Raw genomic sequence first — 20,775 nt, 5'->3', positions numbered from 1 at the left:
ATTAGCAGCTCATCTTCTTCTTTGTCTACTTACTACTTCTTCGTCATTTCAATGTGTACTCGGCCAGACCGTTTTGTGCTTGAGCGCCACCAAGTTGTGTTTTACTGTAACTTCAGCAGCTCCAGGCACGTGAACAAAAGTGCCAATCTCATTGGTCGGCCAGTTTTTAACGCGTCACGTCAAACAAAAAACGAACCCAAGGAGTAAATGATGCTTTTTTTTAAATGATGCTTTTACGCCTTCCGTTTTACGCATCGGTGTGCACACTCCGTCTAGGATTGCGGTATATTCCCTGGTTTTCTCCGGTCAAATTTTAACCGGTCCAATCAGCGAACAGAGGGAGTGGCTGAGAATGATGACATTGATGTTGAGCGCTAGTTTGAGATGACATCCGTCACAACCAAACGTTAGCGATTGGTTATGGCAGATCCACAGTGGTTCTTTTTAAGTTTAAAACTATTGGATTTGCCCAGAGTACTTGCCTTCACTTGTCAATGGAGAATGGCCAGACTCTGTACAAATGAAATGTACGAGAGTCTGGTAGGACCAGGCTACACACTCACATTGGGGCCCTTTGTTTAGTCATAAGGCGTTGAACGCGTGCGAAAATCATCCCGGTGTGAACAGACCTTTAGGGTAACATGTAAATACTTCTGGCTATTATTTTGAAACAAAAAGTGTGTATTTTAATTGGCCATGTACTTTAAATGTGATATGGTGAGCATGGATAGTGTTTAAAAATTTGATAAGTGGCGATTCATACCAATGCTGTTGGGAACATTCCTTTAACCAGTTATAAAGAGATTTCAAAAGTAAATCGGTTTTGTTCAAGGGCATAAAGGCTACAAACATTAGCTTATAGCACCAGACCCGACAACGCCACCAGCAGTAGGACTAGAAGATCCTTTTTCTCTTCAGGGTCGGTCAATGTGGGTTTTGTTCGTCAGTGCTATTTGGCTTTGAAATCCAGAGTACGGTCATTTTCAACAAAACTGAGAGCAATACTTTGTGGATATCACAGGTTTAACCTATGTGACGTTCCATAGGAAGTTCCCTAAATGTGTGGATAAATTCAGATTTGAATATTTGATCTTAGTGTTATGGATCAGTTTTGGATTTTAAATAGTTTTGTTCGCTTTGGTTTTGAGGGAGGACGATTAAGTATGATAGGCTTGAACACAAACATTAAAAGTGCATTTGACAAATTGCACAATAGTAACTTCTTCAAAACAAAAACAAGAATGAAAATACCACTTAAGAAAAAAAAATTAAGGTTCCACTTTAGACGACAAAACGAGGCTAGAAATCGTAGTCCTTTGGGTGAACATATCACTTTACGAACATTGTGAAGTAAGTGGTGTCTCACAGCTACTGAAAAGACTATCTGGATGTCTGTCAAAAAAGCAAACAGATTTTCTTCAAGGATATGTCATATATATACACACATGTACTGGAGGTCTGGTGCCTCCAACCGCTAAATAAGCACCTTTAAATGGTGTCAAATTACACTGCAGTGGACCAAAAAAAAAAGTTGTTGAAAACAGAGTGTGCATTCTCTCCAACATTTGAGACACATAAAGGCAGAGAAAACTGACAAGGGGAACACCAACTCTCTAGTGCTAGACAAAAGAAAAGAGCTGACTCCAATGATCAGAGAAAGTAAACATCAAAAAACAAACAAAAAATACATTCAAACACAAGATTCGTCTTACGGTTACCAACATTCTGTGCTACCTTGAGCCAGAAACATACTGTAAGCAAGTGCACAAATGGCAAAGCTTAGCCAAAACATTGCAAGGTCTTGCTTTATCTAATATTGTGATAGTAGCAAACCTCCAAACTCAAGGGGGCGATAGAGTTTCCTTCAAATGTGTGTGCCAATAAACTGGGTGGACAAACATACAAGTATAGACAGTTTTGCCTTATCCAAATACCCACACTTGCGGTCTTGGCCACTTGAGAGCGTGTGCAAGCGTCAGGAAGTATCAGAAAAATGTCTTAAAAGTGCAGTGCCCTTAAGGCGAAGCGTATCCCATCATGCATTATGTTCGGGAACTCGCATGCCCCGAAATCACGAGATGTCGAGGAAAACGTTCCACTGCAAGTTGAATTAATTCGAAATTACGCCAACTTGAACTCTTAGGCCAAATACAGGAAATGCGTCACGCAAGTAGACAAGTGGTCAAGTACAAAGACCGCAAGTATGAGTATTTGCACAAGTGACTAACCTGCTCAGCATGACTCTCTAAATAAACCGTTGCTCTGCTATTATAGTAGTTGACCTGATAAAGTAATACCTGCTTTAGTGCCCTTGCATACTTGAAATGCGTTATAAACTGCGATCTGACGCCTTTCGGAATGCAACAACGCTTGAAATCTTCTAACTTGCGTCGCTAGAAGCGCTTGTGTACCTGCGTAGAGTATGTTTCTGGCTTTAGGCAATGCAGCCCCAATAAAGCCCAAAGTATACTTCTGTCGTCCGCACTCCATGATGGTCTACGCACTGTCTGTGTGGTGCACCCTGTCACGTGTAGCCCGATTTTTGTGTCCACGCGGACTGTGCACGTTCAACAGCGCATGTGCAAGTGACTTGAGTAAACAGAGTCCAATAGACAGTGCGCACACGGCGAACGCGTCTTTCCACGCTTTTCAAAGGGAGTGGAACGCGGAAAAACGAAGTATACCCAGGCCTTAAGTGGCCCCATTGAAACCCCATTGATAATGTGGGGTTTTTAGAGTCATCTGGGCACTCTAAGCAGAAAAATTGCACAGGTAGTGTGAGACAAACGTGTTGTATCTTCTTTTTTTGGAAAAAAAGGCATCTTGTTCTTTATGGAGGCTTCAGAGTGGAGCAAACCTAAAGAGGTTAAAGACACCACGCTCTCATCTTTCTGTTCTAGTTGCAGAGAAAATAGTGCTAAACTGAGGTAGAACAGAACGCAGGGTACACGTGATCCTTCAGATATCTTTACACCAACACCACACAGCAGCAGGACAGAGTCCAAAACAAGAACAAAACGTACGTAACCGTGTTCCGAAGAACGTGAAAATGTTTCCACTTCAAGAATCTAGTAGCCTCTTTGTAAAGTTTTGGTTCACCCCAACGCTTCTGTCTATTCTGCAGAGAGGAGACAAACACGCAAATGTTGATGTCTACCACATACTCTGGTGTGGACGTGGTTTGAGAACAACCTTATCTACACAACAAGACAGCGTCCATCTCTGACTTGAGCATTCGTTGTAGAGTCTGAACTGTACTATGCAGGGAGGAACCGGTGCTGTAGTCAATACTGGCACACAATTCTGCTTTCGAAACTCAAAGCAATATCCACAATGGAATTTAGAAAGAACAATAAGAATATAACATAAGAAAAAGAAACTCCTCAAATTTTTCTTCCAAACAACCCAGAAATATTCTGGTTACATTCATAGTCATATCCTTTTCATTTTTTTTAATTGGTTGAGGTAAACCTAGAGTTAGAAATTAGAAACTAAACCCAATGTTGTCAGCAGTATGTAGTGCTATCGCATAATTTTTTTTTTTTTTTTGAGGTACTGTACAAATCACAAATCACTTTCCTGAGTTTTTGAAGAAAATCAAACACAAATTAATTTCATAAATTAGGATCCAGATTCAAAGTACAACATGGACCTTCTCCTACCCTTCCTGGGGTCTACAGGTCAGACTTGATTGAGGAATACTGTTGTTCTTTCGAAAGAAGTGTCGAAAACAAGGAAAGGAACAAAAAGCAGAACATGTCTGTCATGTTAAAGCTCTCTATATTAGCACATGCCACCAATGAGATGGTGAGGCAAACAAATCCAAATCAATAAAGCACCACTTCAGGCACTTCATAGCAACAGAATCTCAAAAACAGCAGAATGATATTTACACACAAAGAAGTTTGTCCTCACTTACAGAGCCCCCCGGTAAGTGGAGCTCTGCGTCTGCAGTACTGAGCCCAGAAAACAGTATTTCTCTGTCTGGATTATGTGCAAAGGGCCAGACCTTGACTTAAGTACAGTCATGCATCATTCAACTCTATCTGACCGTCCTTCAGGTTTTTCTTTAGGGGTCATCTACATTTGTAATAACCACACTGTTTAACTGCATGTGTCACCCAAAGAATTCTGAATTGTATCCCCTTTTAGAGTAGGGGAGGTCACCTCACTGATTTAGTTATGCCCTCGCTCTTTACTGACTACAGCCAAACATCTTATTCCATTCAGTGTATGTATCAAGGTCTTTTTGTGATATGCTGGGCTGGATTTTGCAAAACACATTCTCAAAGTCTTGGTATGATACCGGCCTCATCTGACCCGGCATCATCCCGGAAATGTCTGCACCGGACATGCCGTGGAGAGGACCGACCATGGCCTCTTGGCAAAGTCTGACCACATCCAGCCCGGAAAAGCCGTCTGTCCGCTGAACAAGCAGCGCAACCTCTTTGTCGCTGAGGCAGTAGTTGTGCTGAGAGAGCAGCTGGCTGATTATCTGATGTCGTGCGGTGGCATCCGGTAAGGGGACGAGCAACCGCTTTACAAAGTACCTTCGCAGAGACTCATCGATCTCTTCAGGTTTGCTGGTGGAACATACCACTAGAACATGTTCCTCTGGTGAGCTTAGGACTCCATCAAGTTGGAGGAGGAGTTCACTCTTGATTCGGTTCACCGGGCTTTCTTCGCTCAACTGGGCAGACAACAGCAGATCTACATCACTGATGAAAACCACCGAAGGCTGCCGGCAGCGAGCGACAAGGAATGAGGCCTGGACAATCTTCTCGGCTTCTCCCAGCCACTTTGTGACAAGTGCAGAGCCACTAAGCAGGAGGAAAGCAGCGCCAAGCTGACTGGCCATACACCGACTGAGCAGAGTCCGACCCGTGCCCTGAGGTCCAAAGAGAAGGATGCTGCGAGGTAATGTGGCCAATCCGCTGAACAAGTCTGGCCTCAGAATGGGCCATAGGACCTCATCTTTGATGGTGGCTTTCGTCATCTCCAGTCCAGCAATGTCACTCCAGTCCACAGGAGGCATTTGCTGCAGAATCTCAGTGGTGACCATCTCTACCAAACTAGAATCGCTGTTTTTTAACTGCTCCTCAGCAGGGTGGCTGGATGAAGTCGCCGTCCCCATGGAATGGGGGAGATGCTGTCTGTTGTCGTCACCGTGGTCACTCAAAACGGGGGAACCAAACTTTCCAAATGACTCGCCTGACCGCAGGGATCCCAAGGAACCTTTGGAGGATCCGTATGAAGGAGGGGTTAGTGCCCTGCCGGACTGGCTGCCGAACTTCCGCTGCTGATCCGGTGGCATTGACTGCTTTGTGGGCTTAAACGCCAAAGATGATGTGTCAGCATTCCTGTCAAATCCATTCCCTCTGGTTGAGTCAACAAGACTGTTGTCTGGCATTCTGTACATGGGGCTTTGAGCAGACCGCTGCTGGCTGTAGTTGAAATTTCCATAAGTGGAGTCCATATCTCCCTGGCCCGTCATGTAAAACGCTTTTCTTTTCAGTGTGTTGGCCGAGCTGCCATTCAAAGGGGTTGGTGCAATTGGCGCATGGCTGTGGGACTGGTAGGAGTAACCGGAAAGGGTGGAAGGGGGTAGGGGAGTGGGGGCAGCAATGCCTGAGGGCAAGTAAGCCGAAGGAGGGGGTGCTCCTCCTGGGCTGTAGCCTGGGGCAACAGCAGTCTGTGGGGGATACCCTGCTGGAGGGTAATTGTAACTGGAGAGATTGGGGGAACTTGCGTTGTAGCTGGGCACCAGGGTTGGAGGTGGCGGGGGTGGAGGCTGAAGGAGCCCAGCGCTGTGCAAAGGTGAGGGATGTGGGGACGGGAGAGCTGGCGTGCTTTGCCCGCCGCTGTAAGTGGAATGCAAGTACGAGCCATTGTAACTGCTAGCGAATTCCTGAGCGGGGATCCCCGAGTGCAGTGCAGTAGACACATGATTCCCACAGTTACTGCTGGAGTAGCTGGACTCGCTCAAGCTACTAGCCACCCCCGTGGAGCTGCCAACACTTGCCGTCACATCTGGAGGAGGCAGGGCGGGCGTCATGCCAGTCTTACTAGCAGAAACCACATCTGCAGCACAGCTCATTGGGTAGATCCCCTCCTGCCATGCTTCGCTCTCCGACTTGCGTCCATTCAAGAGTCCCGGGACGCTCTCGGAGTATGAGCAGAGGAGCGCCCGCTCGCTGGGACCCTCCAGGATACCAGAATACTTCTCTGCGTACTTCTTCAGAAGGTTGGAGGCCGTCAACGCTGATATATCATCATTGGCCCAGGCATACTGGTAGGTCCGCTGCAGGTGTCCACGGTACGCCTCTGCTTTATGTGCGGGGGATCGTGTGGTGGATGAGATGTCGAAATGTTGCTCGGCCCACTGCGCATGTTCTGGGGTCCACTGCATCTTTAAGCCTAAACAATCAGCAAACAAAAAGAAACAGGGTGTTAGAAACTTGGTAAAAAGTACTCATGAATACAGTCTGATAGATATGTCGAATATATGTACATTTGAGATTTTTGCTTTGGCTGTAAAGGAATTAAGTCATGTGGCTTAGTGTCAATGGGTAGTAAATATATACACAAGTTATTTTCTATAGCTTGAAAATCTTTAACAAAGATATTTTGTATGCTTAATGTTTTCAAATATGCGATTACCACTACTCATGAATTTCTTTTTTTGACACATCAATGATTCAATGAGCAACTGCTATTGAAAAGAAATGAAATGTACACAAACAACAACAACCGTAAAATATTATTTCCACATTTTTTTTTCAGCTCTCCAAGAGTCCTGGCTTCATATCGCAGACACCACTGACAGTTGGTATCGCAGGAACAGTGCAGATTTGGGCCTCCAACACCTGGTTAGCACAGTATAATGCACCCTGCACACAGCCGAGTGACACAGACATCGCAGGTCACTCTATAATCCAACTCTCATCTAAAGCAGTCCCAGACAGTTTCAAATCTGCTTGGAGGAGTGCAGCAAAGCAATCTCCCAGGCAGCGCTCTACTGCTTTCATCACACAAACCCGCAGCACAGCATGAATTACAACAGCTTTCTGTCTGCCGCCCGCCTCCCGGAGCACAGGGAACTGGAAAGGGGGGAAAAAACATGCCTGCCTCCTTCTCATTCGCTCTAATGCTCCCCTTTCTCTCTCTTCCTTTTACTCTGACGCTCTGGGTTCTGCCTCTCTCTTTCTCACTGTCTTTTCTCTCCACAGCCTCTGTCTTTTATTGGCTCCAGGGCTCAAAAGCCACCATCAAGTTTAATCCCAAACTCCATCTGCAAACACAAGCAGTTACATACGCTGTCATCTTAGACACAGCATGGGATTATCAAAGAGACATTTACTCAAGAGCCGACGGGATGACGGGGGTGGTCGCACACACACTCGCGTCTGTAGATAGACTTCTGATGACAACAGCGCTCGGCCGCAGTGTCCAGCAGGCGTGTTATTGTGCACACACCTCCCGCTTATCTGGGCTTACTGGGCCTAAGCACTCACAAACACTATTCACGGCACAAAGAGGAAAGGAGATGTCACAGAAAACGATGCCGTTTACAAGCTTTCAGCCATGTGCCCGTGTACCTTGATCTCTAAGGTCTGTCAAATTACCTACGGACTGAACCGTTTTTATTACTCTATGGCCAATAACAGAGAATTAGCATTTAAAAACTTTACACACCTCATAAAGCCAAGACATAAAAAACTAAGATAATTACCCCCATAACATGTGCATCACAAATAAAATAAATCCGGTAAGACCACAATATAGGTGGACCGAATGCATTTTCCACCTTCTGAATATATACAGATTTGATATTTAGATATTTGGTCCAAAGGAACCACCATTTTGACAATTAAATAATAAGAAATGTAATGCATGAGGCAAAATATTGTAAAATCGAGTTAAAAGCAATCTCCGCACAAACAATATTTAATAAGAACAGAAGTGCAACACTTATTTTTTCGCAAATATTTTAATATATGAAGTATGATGCACCCATGAATTTTATGCAATGGCACAAATGAATAATTTTGATGGATTATTTAAACAGGTTTACAGAAGTGAACCGAGCGAACCACTACTGACATTGAAATCATCTTAACGAGGCAATAAAGGATCATAAAACTAATTACAGTCTTTTTAAATTAATTTCAATATTATCGCTTAATTTTGTGTTGTCAACCAAATCATCACAAATAGAAAAGATATAATATTTAGTACATCACTCTGCCCTAGTTGTATTTACGGCCTCTGTGATGTCTACTCACTATGTCTCTATAAATAAATCCCCTCTGATACCCCCATCAGTGCATTGTGTGTATATCAGAGCACTTTTTCCACAATAGAAGATGGGCATGTGGTTTTCCCTCGCCTGAATCCCCCAGCAGCCTGGCCAGACACCACACACACACACACACACACACACACACACACACAGAGCTAATTAGCAGGATGATGCTGAGCTAATTGTGTTAATTTACAAGGTTTTAGTCAAAGGGATCGCTGCTTTGGCTGGCGAGGCTGTCAGGCCCGCGAGTTAATGACTAAGAAAGGCTGAAGACAAAGAAAGCTGGCAAGAACATGGCAGACATGCCAGCAAGCCCATTAATAAAGCCCAGGGATAAAACCAGCGCGCAAACCAAGACAGATGTCAGTTCTAGCACGATTATCAACTGATCAGCGATGTAACACCTATGTTTAAGACTTGCTAGCAATAAATACATTTAATTATCACAGTCCACTGACTTTTTACCTTGATCAATTTCCAAACGCAGGTCTCTACAGTGTGTGTGTGTAAGCATTTATAAGTGCAAAATTGCTACATGCAAATGTGAAAAATGAAATTATTTGGAGCAATTATGCTGTTGCAAGTGACATCTGACATCCAAAATCAAGGGATTTTTTTCAACAGACCCTCACTTTGCAGACAAATTACGTTTCACACACTGCGATTTGCTGCTTTTGTGTTGCTTTGCATCCAAGTTAATATAAAAAAAAGTGTGTTTGCAGGACTAACGTCCTTTAAAAAGTCCCTTTTCACAGGTATGTTAGTCTTTAAAAACGTGTCCACGAAAAATATACCCGTGATAAGAATTTTAACAGGAGGCTTACGTTTTATTTTTCTATACAAACATCTGCTGCTACATATCGATTTATCTTCATTAATAACCTACTAAACCCTGAACGCATATTTGCAATCATTTGAAGACGAGCTTTTCATTTTTTCTAACTGTGGCTTTAGCGCCAGGGAATATTACCTTGGGAATACAGAGGTTCAGCCTTCTCCCTGCCTCTGTACATCCACTTGTTAATACATTTATTACTCTTCTTTCATGTTCCACTTTCGAATATATATATTTATATATCGCTCCTCTCACAGGCAGGTCTTTGTGAGGAATGTGGGTGTTAACTTGCTCTACAACAAAGTAAGACATTTCAAGAGGTTGAAATCCTCCGCTGCGCACACAGAGAGATTTCAAACAATGCTCTCGTCTCGCTGTTTGATGGGTTTTATGAAACGCACTACACTCGAACAAAAGAACAAATTCACTTCCCGTCACTATTACCGAGCCATTACAAAAATAAAACCTTTCTCAACAAGATTAAAGCAGTTGGAAATGAGACATCAGGGATTTATTTTACAGATGAATAGCGAGAGTTGCTCTGGACACTTTGAATTACAGTACTCACCTCATGTATATGCCAGTATTTGTAAATTGCTTCTTTTCTATTTTTATTGAATATGCTTACTTTGACCCCTCAGTCAGTCGCAGCCCTGTCGTCCCTATAGCTTCTTTGAACATAAATTGGGAGCTTTGTACGATGGCACCACTTGAGAAAGATTTGAGGGAAATAATTGAGAGTACAAGTGAACTATGGAGGAGGAAAAACGGCAAAGAGAGAAAAGAAAATGAATCATGTGTGGTCCGAGTTTATACTTCAACTAAATCAATGACTTCATTCCACTCCACACAGCGCTCAAGTTTCAGTTAGCACTCTGACAGAAACATAAATAACACAAAAAACACATCCTTATAACCTACTGGAGGAACAAAAATGCCATTCGTGCCTCTCTAATCTGAGCTTGCTAACATGTCCACTAGCATTATGATCAACAGCGCGGTTCTTGTGGCCATAGTTCTCCATCTTATAGTTACTAAGGTCTCAATGATCAAATTATATAAATTGGTCATACATGATATACATCATACATGGTCATATAATAAAATAAATACAAACATTTAAATTGGTGATTTTGTTATTAAATAATTGACTAAAAATGAGCAATAATTCTATTAAACAATGTTAATTTCAACATTTACTAATGCATTTTTAAAAAAGGTTTTAGCATTAGGTAATGCACTGTGAACTAACGTAAGCAAACAAACAATACATTTTATTTTTGTATTAACTAAAAATAACGGATTAATAAATGCTATATAAAATATATCTATTATTCTCTCTGTTAGTTAATAAATTATATTTTATTGTCACTATTTTGTATTTTTGTGTTAATTAACAATACACATTAATATATATAAAATCCAATTTAAATAATGAATTGTATTAATTAGTTTATTATTGCCCAATTTAAATAATGAAAATAAATATGCAGCTAATGATAAATACATATGTAAAAAGTAGGTATATATATGTGTGTGTAAAAAATTAGATGCATGTATGCATGCATCTCTCTCTCTCTCTCTCTCTCTCTCTCTCTCTCTTATATATTTATATATATATATATATATATATATATATATATATATATATATATATATATATATATATATATATATATATATATATATATATAGTATGTATGTATGTATGTATGTGTCTGTCTGTCTGTCTGTCTGTCTGTCTGTCTGTGTGTCTGTCTGTGTGTCTGTCTGTCTGTCTGTCTGTCTGTCTGTGTTAAACAATACCCAATTAGTAAGTGTTAACTAATTTAAATAATCAAAATAAATATGTATGTCTATTTTAATTATTTAAAATGGATAACGCTTTCCAATAACATTAGTTAATGATATATACATACATACATACATACACACACACACACACACACATACATACATACATACATACATACATACATACATACATACATACATACATACATACATACATACATACATATATATATATATATATACATATATATATATATATATATATACACACACACTTTTCGGAATCAAATTAGGCCAATCTGCGTTATGTAACAGCTTTAAAAAAAGTTAAAAACTTAAAGATTCAAAAACTTAAAAAAATTGACTAACTTGTAAGATTAGTTTAGGAACAGAGCAAATGTCAGTTGTAATATGCAGTAATTCTTCTCTGTGTAATCTGAATGGTCATATAATTACTTGTATTTGTATTACAGGGCTGTTTGGAGACAGCCTAAGGCCCAAAGCTCAATTTCCACTGATCGACTTCTCACAAAACCCCCTTTTGTTTAATTTACCACTGTCTGCTGGTCTACTTTACGCCTGGAAAATCTTAGATTACGCTGACCATTGTCACTCATCTGGGTGAGATGCCAAACAAAAGCAGGCAAGAGTGATTGATCGCAAGCTGGACTTCCTTAGACGGGATATTCTGAAGGACTCTCTGATAATAATGCACTACTTTCCAAAAGAAGATGCGGTGTTGGTGGGTTTTTGGGTCGCAGGTCATTTCTGAGGGTCACGGACAGCAAGGAAAAACTGTTAAAGGCATATAATAAAATGCTAAATGCTCAGCGAGGGACGTGTAATAAGTAAAAAAAAAAATTCTCCAAGTATGAAGAAAACACTTCCCGTATCCCCAACAGTAATCAAACTCGAAATTCATCTGGCATTTGATATAAACTCGTCAAAATTAGACTCAAAATACATTAAATATGGCTTCACAGCATGCGGCTGGGATAAACAAGGTTTGTGTTGATGACAATATGTTGAGAGTAATGAATTATTGGTTGTTCGGAGGCTGAAACATATAGAAGCCACAATCGACTTTTATTCCATTCAACCCACGTCATTTTGAATTATTAGGCCTGTAAAGTTTATGGTATTATCAAAACATATCAGCGTTTGATTTGATAAAATACGATTTAATACAATAAAAACTTCAACAATCAAGCAGAAACCAGTGATTTACAAACATGTGCTTTGTTCAAACTCCACTATCACACCAACACAACGTCAAAAACAAGCTATACATTTCACAAAGATAATGGTCAACTTTGTCTTCCGTACATCCAAGCATGGACTCATCTGAATGATTAAAGATACGCCATACTTCCTCACCTATTACAAGCTGAAACCTGACAGTAATTACTGATCATCTGTGCTCATCTAATGGCTCTGTTAGTTCTCCGAGTGATCAACACAGCGAGTTCGGATGGAGGGGGGAGCGTGCGGGCGGGCGGGAGCGAGCGAGCGAGTGTGTGGCGATACACTGCAGTGTGTAATTTCAGACACTGTGATCATGGCCAATGAGACAGAGAAGCTGACCTTTTTCGGATCTATTAATCTGGCTAGCCTCGGCCGATTTTAAGCAAACAGCGGCGAGCTTGCGCTCTGTCTGTCCAATTTCCCAGCGCGTAAATTGGACAGCCGCTCGCACCATTCTCAATTCATTACTGTGCTGCTGAAAGGAAGCTACGAGGTGGCGGAGAGGTGTGTGTCCTGGTGTGTGTGTGTGTGTGTGTATCGACTAGGGATGTGCAGTTTGCTCATTTTGACTGCTTGAATACTCAGATAAATCAGATGAGTAACCGGATGGAGTTCGGTCTATATCTCAGTTGATAATTTACGCATATCCACCAGAAAAGAAAACTTCTGCCATTGCATTGCACCTCTTGCAATTTTAATTCTCATCTTGTTTTCCTGTAAAATTATCTATTATAGTTGAATTTACTAAATTGCACAGGATATTATTTTAATAAACAAATTTTTGTAATGCTTTTATTTTTCTTACAACATTAGCAAATAAATTTACAGAACAAAACAAGATGAACGGTAAGACTTTATTTTAAGGTGCCTTAGTTCCACATTACTACATGTACTTACTATAGTAATAACAGTAAATTATGCATAAGTAACTAAACAGCAACTCTATAGTAAGTACATGTAGTTATGAATATTACTCATGTTACAATTGTAACTACGTCCCCTTAAAATAAAGTATAACCGAGAAAACAATTGCACATGAAGTTTTAGAAGTAAATATTGTTTTAAGGATATGTAATGTAGGTATTGTTTTCTAGAAAACGTGACAAAAATGAATTAAAAAGACAGACTGATTCAGATGCAATGCATCAGCAAGAAATGACAAAAATACTGATTATGATTTTTTTTTTAATGCAGTGTGCTATTTTTATACAAATATGACCCGTGTTGGCAAAATGAGTCGGAACACACACGGGATAATTGAGCTACAGGCAAAACAAGTGAAAAATTATGATTTTGAGGTTCACAAAAATGAGTTCATTAAGCCCTCGTCTAGTGATCCCGATGCTCCAAATAGCAATTCAACATCTATAAGTATCTTTATTTGTATGTTTTCTGAGAGTAGTACCTTTCCTTTGTCCATGAAAAATTACCTTGCACTGGATGACAGATCCGAAGCGTACGCAAAGACTCACAATCCTGATATTACAAAATATCTGTCATGGAGCACAAACATTCACACAAATGTTATCTGATATATGTCTTAAGTGAACGTTTGGTTAACTGTTGGGGAAAAAACATCTGATGTGAAACATTAGATCTGTGTGGTACAGTGGATCTTAATATATAGACGGTCTCTCATTATTGTTAATCAAACAATTGTGGTATCATAGAAAAAAAAAAAGTTGAATATAGATCTCTTTTCTATAGATATGGGGTTTGACTTGATGTGTGCCAAATTTGGTGTTATTACCAGAGATTTTAAGGTATGGTTGCTGGGTCATTTTGTTTTGTAACCTTGAACTTTAACTTGATTTTTCTCAAAACGGACTCTATCAACTTATAAAAGGGTGTAGCTCAGTCATTTTTTTGTCATATTTAAACAAGTTATACATAATTTTGAAGGCTTTTTAATAGAGAATGTGAAAATCGAATTGTGCTCATTGTGACTCATTTTGCCAGCACAGGTCACATATGCATCAAATAGTTTTTCCTGTGCTTTACACCACATGCATCGAGTTAAGATGCTGTCAATTCAAAATATTTAATAAATAGGGGTGTAACATTATATTGTGTCAATATATCGCAATACAAAAATGCAACAATCTGTATGTACAATCTATAGTTTACCCAAAATGTAAATGACTGTGTGAGAATAAAATTCAAGTTTACAGAGTTTTAGCGTCAGTACTACATTAAAATACTAATGTATAAATGTTGACTATAATGTATAATAACAAGTGCTGGGAAAAATGTATCGTGATTAATCACATCCAAAATAGAAGTTTTTGTTTACATAATATATGTGTGTTTACTGTGTGTAATTATTATGTATTTATAAATACACACAGGCATTTATATATTTAAGAAACAATTTTTTTTATAAATTATATTTATAGAAGATAAATTATATATATATATATATATACACATAGTATATACATGCAAATATTTCTTAAATGTATACATGCGTGTGTGTATTTATAAATGCATAATAATTACACACACATATATTATGTAAACACAAACTTTTATTTTGGATGTGATTAATCACGATTAATTTTTCCCCAGCACTAATAACAACACAATGGGGCAACACAAATAAGCCAAATGTCTTATGTTACCAGTAAAAAGCCTTATGTTAGTTTAAATATATCTAGTCCGTGAGCGAGTGCAAGCATAGTCATCTAAAATATCTATATTTTCAGCTTCAGAATCATGAATATTTTTGTTCTGGTGCCACCGCTGTCCTGTGCATTGGGTTACCAGCACCAAGTCCAAACCTAATCATTTCCACCCCAATGTAATTCCAGATTTAGCATTTTAAATCAACAGTACATTTTTTTGTTAATCTTTTACCATATGTTTTGGAGTATCGCAATAATATCATATCGTGAGTATCATATGCAGGGTTCGACATTAACGTTTGTCCGCTTGTCCAGGACAAGTGGAAGGGGGCAAGTGAAAGAGTATCCGTCCACGTATCCTGATTAAAACATCAATAATAAAAAATAAGTAGCGTATCACCAAAATGCAAGAATGATTTTGCATTAATGTGGCGATCCATAGTGGATAATATTTAATTAACTGATGCTAACAAGGTTGCGCTATTGACGGTCGCGCAGCCTCTCGAGGAGAAATCACAACAAATGAGCGCCGCTCACACAGAGAAACTCCGCTATACTGCGGTAAACATTCAAAATGTGCAGTTTTTATATTTATAACATATGAAACAGTTAGACAACATCAACCAAGAGTGCTGTTTTCCTGAATACCATCACGATTGAAAATGTTTTCATATGACAGTTCCATAAACAATTAATTAACATTAAGTCACTTGCATTTTAGATGCAATATTCACTGTTTTTGTTCGATTTCAGCAGCAAAAATTGTTCCAAACAAAGATCACAGCAGAACCATAACGCATCTCACAGCAACATGTGTTACTGAATGATTCAGCGTTTGAATGAATCGGTTGAATCAAAGATTCAATGACCTATTCGTAAATGACTGCCTCATTCTTGAACGAATCAGCCGTTTGAATGAATCGTTTGAATGAATGATTCAATGATTCACTCATTAAGACGGTCACCTGCTGCCGCCTACTGGATGGTTTAGTTTCATGTTTAAACATACTTTCCAACATTTCTTATTTGTTTATTCAAAAATACAAATCTCATAACATTATTTAATGCAGTTGTAATAAAATTGTTCAGTGTAAATTATTTAATTTGATTGGTAACAGCCTTATAGTGACTTATTTTAATTTAATGTATAGATAAAATTTAAGTATATAAAATTAAAGCTGAAGCATAGCCTATATTTAATAAGATTAGGGGGAAAATGCCCTTTATAAAAAGGTAAAAATATCACCATTACGCAGATTTAAATATATCAAAGCTGATCGAACAGTGGTGAGAATATTGCTTCAGAATACATTAAATTTACAACACAAAAAAAAAATCAAACTTTTTTCAAGACAAGCTAATTTTTTTACTCGGACAAGTGAATGACCGATTTACTTGTCCGAAGGACAAGCCCATGAAAAGGCTTAATGCCGAGCCCTGATGATATGTATCGAATCGTGACAAGAGGGTTAATCGTCCATTTGATCAGATGTGTGCTGTCCCTAACCTGTGAGGTACAACCCAAAAATAACTATAACAACCACAATTTTAATAATAAAAATGCAAAAAGTTTAAAATAAACAACAAATAACAAGTAAATAAATGCCACTATCAAGTCACTATAGTACCAAGCAGTGCTAGTTTAGTGTCAGTGATATACTACTATTATTATAGTTTGTTGATATTTCAAATTAGACTTTCTGTTTTCATTGTAATTTTACAACTTGTGCACGCCCCTAGTAAATCCATGCAATCAGAATTCTGTTGCATTAAAGGCTTGTTTTTGCTGGTTCTCACTCTGGCGTTTCGCGCGGGTGGATGCTGCGGTTGCCCTAGGAGGAAGCTGTCATAATTGAAACGTGGCCTAATCAGACTCATTACCATTTTGGGCAATTTGCACCACCAAAGATGCTTATTAGGTAACTGTGTTTAATAAAGCGCTCTTTAGAAAGCTAACAGTAATGAGCTCTTTAAAGTCAGCTCGGAGTGTGATTACGCCAGTGGAAGTGTTTAGCCTGGCGCGCACAGACTGCTACATTTAGTCTTGTGCAATGTCATAATTAAGCCATGCAACCTGCTTTCACTGCCTCACAATGGATGCGGCTGCGGCCTGTAAAACCCGGAAAATATTTATAATTACTGATCATTACAGCCCAGGGATTTTTATCTGCGGATGTAAACACAATTATGAGAGCCTCTTGCTTTCATGTGCCTCAAACAGAGGACTCCATATGACAAGCGTGCAAATAGTGTGGACACACATTAATTACATTTATAAATAAAAACAAGCTCGTGTTTTTGTTTCAACGCTCCACAGATCTCTCTTCTCCTTCTCCTCTTTTGGTGCGAGCCTGGGATGTGCTTCTAATTCAATCGCTACTAGAAATCATTATCATTATGGCAATTCATCTTACATATCAACTTAAAAGGTAATTTGAAAATCCATGTCGTCCTCGTTCAAATGCTGCCTGAGACTAGAGGTCATCGTTTAGCCCCTAATTTACTCAAGAAATTTAGTCAAGGCCCTCTAACTGCCGTGGAGCGCTCGATTGTCCTGACCGCACGTGAGCCGTGATGGAGGAGGACATTGATGGAAGTTCTCTCTCTTTTCTCTTTTTTGGCTGGACAATAAAATTAGCATTTATTTATATTGGTGACGTTTATGCAGCCAAAACAAAATTAGGCAGTGTTGAGAGTAGCAAAAATTGTGTTACTTTAATCAAACCATCGATAGATAGATAGATAGATAGATAGATAGATAGATAGATAGATAGATAGATAGATAGATAGATAGATAGATAGATAGATAGATAGATAGATAGATAGATAGATAGATAGAACAATACAACTATAGACAGAACGATAGATGGAACGATAAAACGATAGACAAAATTATTAGAATGGTAGATGGAAATACAACTATAGAATGATAGATGGGATGATACAATGATTGATGGAAGGGTGAAACAAACAGAACAATAGATGAAATGATAGATAGTATGATATAACGATATATAGAACGATAGATGGCCGATAAAACTGTAGTACGATAAAAAAATAGAGGGAATGATAAAATGGTAGAACAATAGATGGAACAATAAACCGACAGAATGATTCAAACGATAGGTGGAAAGATAAAACTAGAATGATAAATGGTATAATATAACGATATATAGAACGATAGATGGACGATAAAATGATTGGTGGAACGATAAGATGAAAGAGGGAGCGATAAATCAGATATAACAATAAACAATATCTGGAATGATAGAATGAGAAAACAATCAATAAAATGATAGAATGATAGATGTCATGATAAAACGATATAATAATAGAGGGAATGATAGAATAACTATCTTATCATTCTATCATTTTATCTAAGATGGACAGATAGATATAGACAGACAGACAGACAGACAGATAGATAGACAGACAGACAGACAGACAGACAGACAGACAGATAGACAGACAGAGACAGATAGACCAGACAGACAGACAGACAGACAGACAGACAGACAGACAGACAGACAGACAGACAGACAGACAGACAGACAGATAGATAGATAGATAGATAGATAGATAGATAGATAGATAGATAGATAGATAGATAGATAGATAGATAGATAGATAGATAGACAGACAGACAGACAGATAGATAGACCAGACAGACAGACAGACCAGACAGACAGACAGACAGACAGACAGACAGACAGACAGACAGACAGACAGACAGACAGATATAGACAGATAGATATAGACAGACAGACAGATAGACAGATAGATAGATAGATAGATAGACAGACAGACAGACAGACAGACAGACACAGACAGACGGATGGATGGAGCAGCCAGTCCTACTCTCCACAGTGTTTTAATGAGTTAATGAGCAACATCATGAAATGAAGACACACTTGCAGTCACACAGCCTTTGAGTGCTTTCATTTCATCAAGCCGTCTAAACACAATTAATCAATTAATGAATGAATTCCTCTTCAATGCATGTCAGAGCCTGAAGTCCATCATTTAGTGATTTGGGTAATTGTGGGCGTGAGAGCAGAGACATGCAGCCACGCCTGAGATGAAGACCACGAGAAAAACTCAGTCACATGATGAGTTCTCGAAAATGTAATCTGTGTGTTCACTTCGATTCCAAGCACATTTCAAAAGCATTTATAACATTCTTACTGAAAATATTTGCCATGCCAAGTGGCATATCCATCAAGCAAACAGTCATTGAAATATTTTCCTTAGACCTTCAATGCACATCACACTTCATTTCAAAAATATTGTTCAAGGTATTTTTTTTTTCTTGAGCAATTCACTTTGAAAACATGAACTTTAGAGTCAAAAAATAAATGTTTCTCGGTTTTCTTATCACATGAGGGTTACCATATAAAATATAAAAATATATTTTCTTTAATACAATAGCCGGACAGTTGCACAACCTAAACATGTTAAGCCCATTAAAAAACGAAATTTAATTTCATTTAACCTCTAAATCTGCGCCCCTATTTTTGAGAATTTTCTGAAAACGATATACCCAAATATAAATGTCTGCAGCTCTTAAACCCTATGGTCTATATTCATAAATCTGGTCTTATTTTAAACTAGACACTTGAAATTTTGTTACCCAAGAGTCATAATAACTCAAAAGTAATATAGGAACAGAGTAAAACAAAATAACAGTAGAATGTCCATGTTTTTTTTTTTTATTGAAATGTATGAGACTTTAATCATGGCCTGAAAATAACCTAATTATAAAACTGAATGTCTGATCACGTTTTGATTCAAATCTGAGGATGATGCTCTCAAAAATGAGCTTCTGTAAGCTTTTATGTCAAGAAAAGTCTAGGTGTCCTTTCAAAAAGGCCCTTTATTTCAGAACATTTGTAATTGTAAAGAGTAGTTTTTCATTTAAATAAATCTGCAATAAACTGCTGATTATAATGGATATACAGTTACTGAAAAACTAAAGCAACCATTTATAGAATATACAAAGTGTAAAAAAACTCATTTAGTTGATAAGAAGTGTCAGTCATAGAGTCAAGGTGTGTGTGTGTGTAAACTGACAGACGCGAGTCAATGGAGACGTCAACACTAGTAGTATTCACCAATACTGCATATGAACACTGCGCAAGATGACGCCTTTTGATTGGTTACTACGTCCATCCATCAAAATTTTGCTGGCTAGGCATTGACTGGCTTTATCCAATGAAAACCATGGGTGCTATGATTGACACCTCGTCAAGCCTGTAATGAGCTTCCTGTGTATATAGAGTCACCCAAACGCCTGTGATTGGAGGAGAGAGACGAGGGAGGGCTCATATTTAGTGGAAGAGTCCAAAGTACAGGCGAGAAAATATGGATTAGAATCGATATTTCATTGAAAATGGACATGATTGATTACTTCAACTCAAAACACTCATGCAAACAAAGAAGGATTTTTAGTTTTGTTTTGTTTTAAAAAAAATAATAATTGTTTGGGATTAAAAAGTGGGATGCATTTTGAAGAGTGGACCCTTACACTGACATGTATGCTGCGGTTTCCTGGCTTCGTCCGATCTGATCCGAACGATAGGAGATGAAAGATGAGTACTGCGTTAATTATGCTAATGTTTACATGGCCGGTCCTTCAGCATTTTATTTAACCCTTTCCTCTCTGGTGTATTTATTGCACAAACAAATCTTGAGTGTTTTAGCTTTAAAATGATGCCTAGTTTGTGATGGTTGATTGTGATTATAAAACAAAAGTAAATAAAAGTACAAACACGCACCGGTGCGGGCTAAGCTAACAGGTTAATAAACAACTGAAAACATGTATAAAACATGCCGTATTTTGATGTAGAAATGAATAGATTCACAGCACAAATGGTAGGGAACATGTTCTGAGACTCTTGTACTGTAGTGTGCACTATGCAGGGTCCAGCGAGCCTGGCTCTCTCAACGAAGTGCGAGTTATTTCTGAAAGCATT

The 20,775-nt window shown here is 38.7% G+C and overlaps 1 protein-coding gene across 2 annotated transcripts in view; it reads right to left on the bottom strand.

Moving 5' to 3' along the window:
* Positions 1 to 3,549: 3,549 nt before the first annotated feature.
* fign (fidgetin) overlaps positions 3,550 to 20,775 on the bottom strand; it is a 77,129-nt gene continuing 59,903 nt past the window's right edge. Inside the window, exon 2 of one of the 2 annotated variants that reach the window (XM_079821424.1) lies at positions 3,550 to 6,417. In XM_079821424.1, the coding sequence (XP_079677550.1) occupies positions 4,196 to 6,409 (2,214 nt within the window). In that variant the 5' untranslated portion in view covers positions 6,410 to 6,417 and the 3' untranslated portion in view covers positions 3,550 to 4,195. The remainder of the gene's footprint in view (positions 6,418 to 20,775) is intronic. The other variant, XM_079821423.1, reaches the window with a different exon arrangement.

Source organism: Gobio gobio, assembly GCF_949357685.1.
Source record: "Gobio gobio genome assembly, chromosome: 7".
Lineage (NCBI taxonomy): Eukaryota > Metazoa > Chordata > Actinopteri > Cypriniformes > Gobionidae > Gobio > Gobio gobio.
Note: the sequence above shows the minus strand (reverse complement) of the source record. Positions and strands in the feature narration are given on the sequence as shown.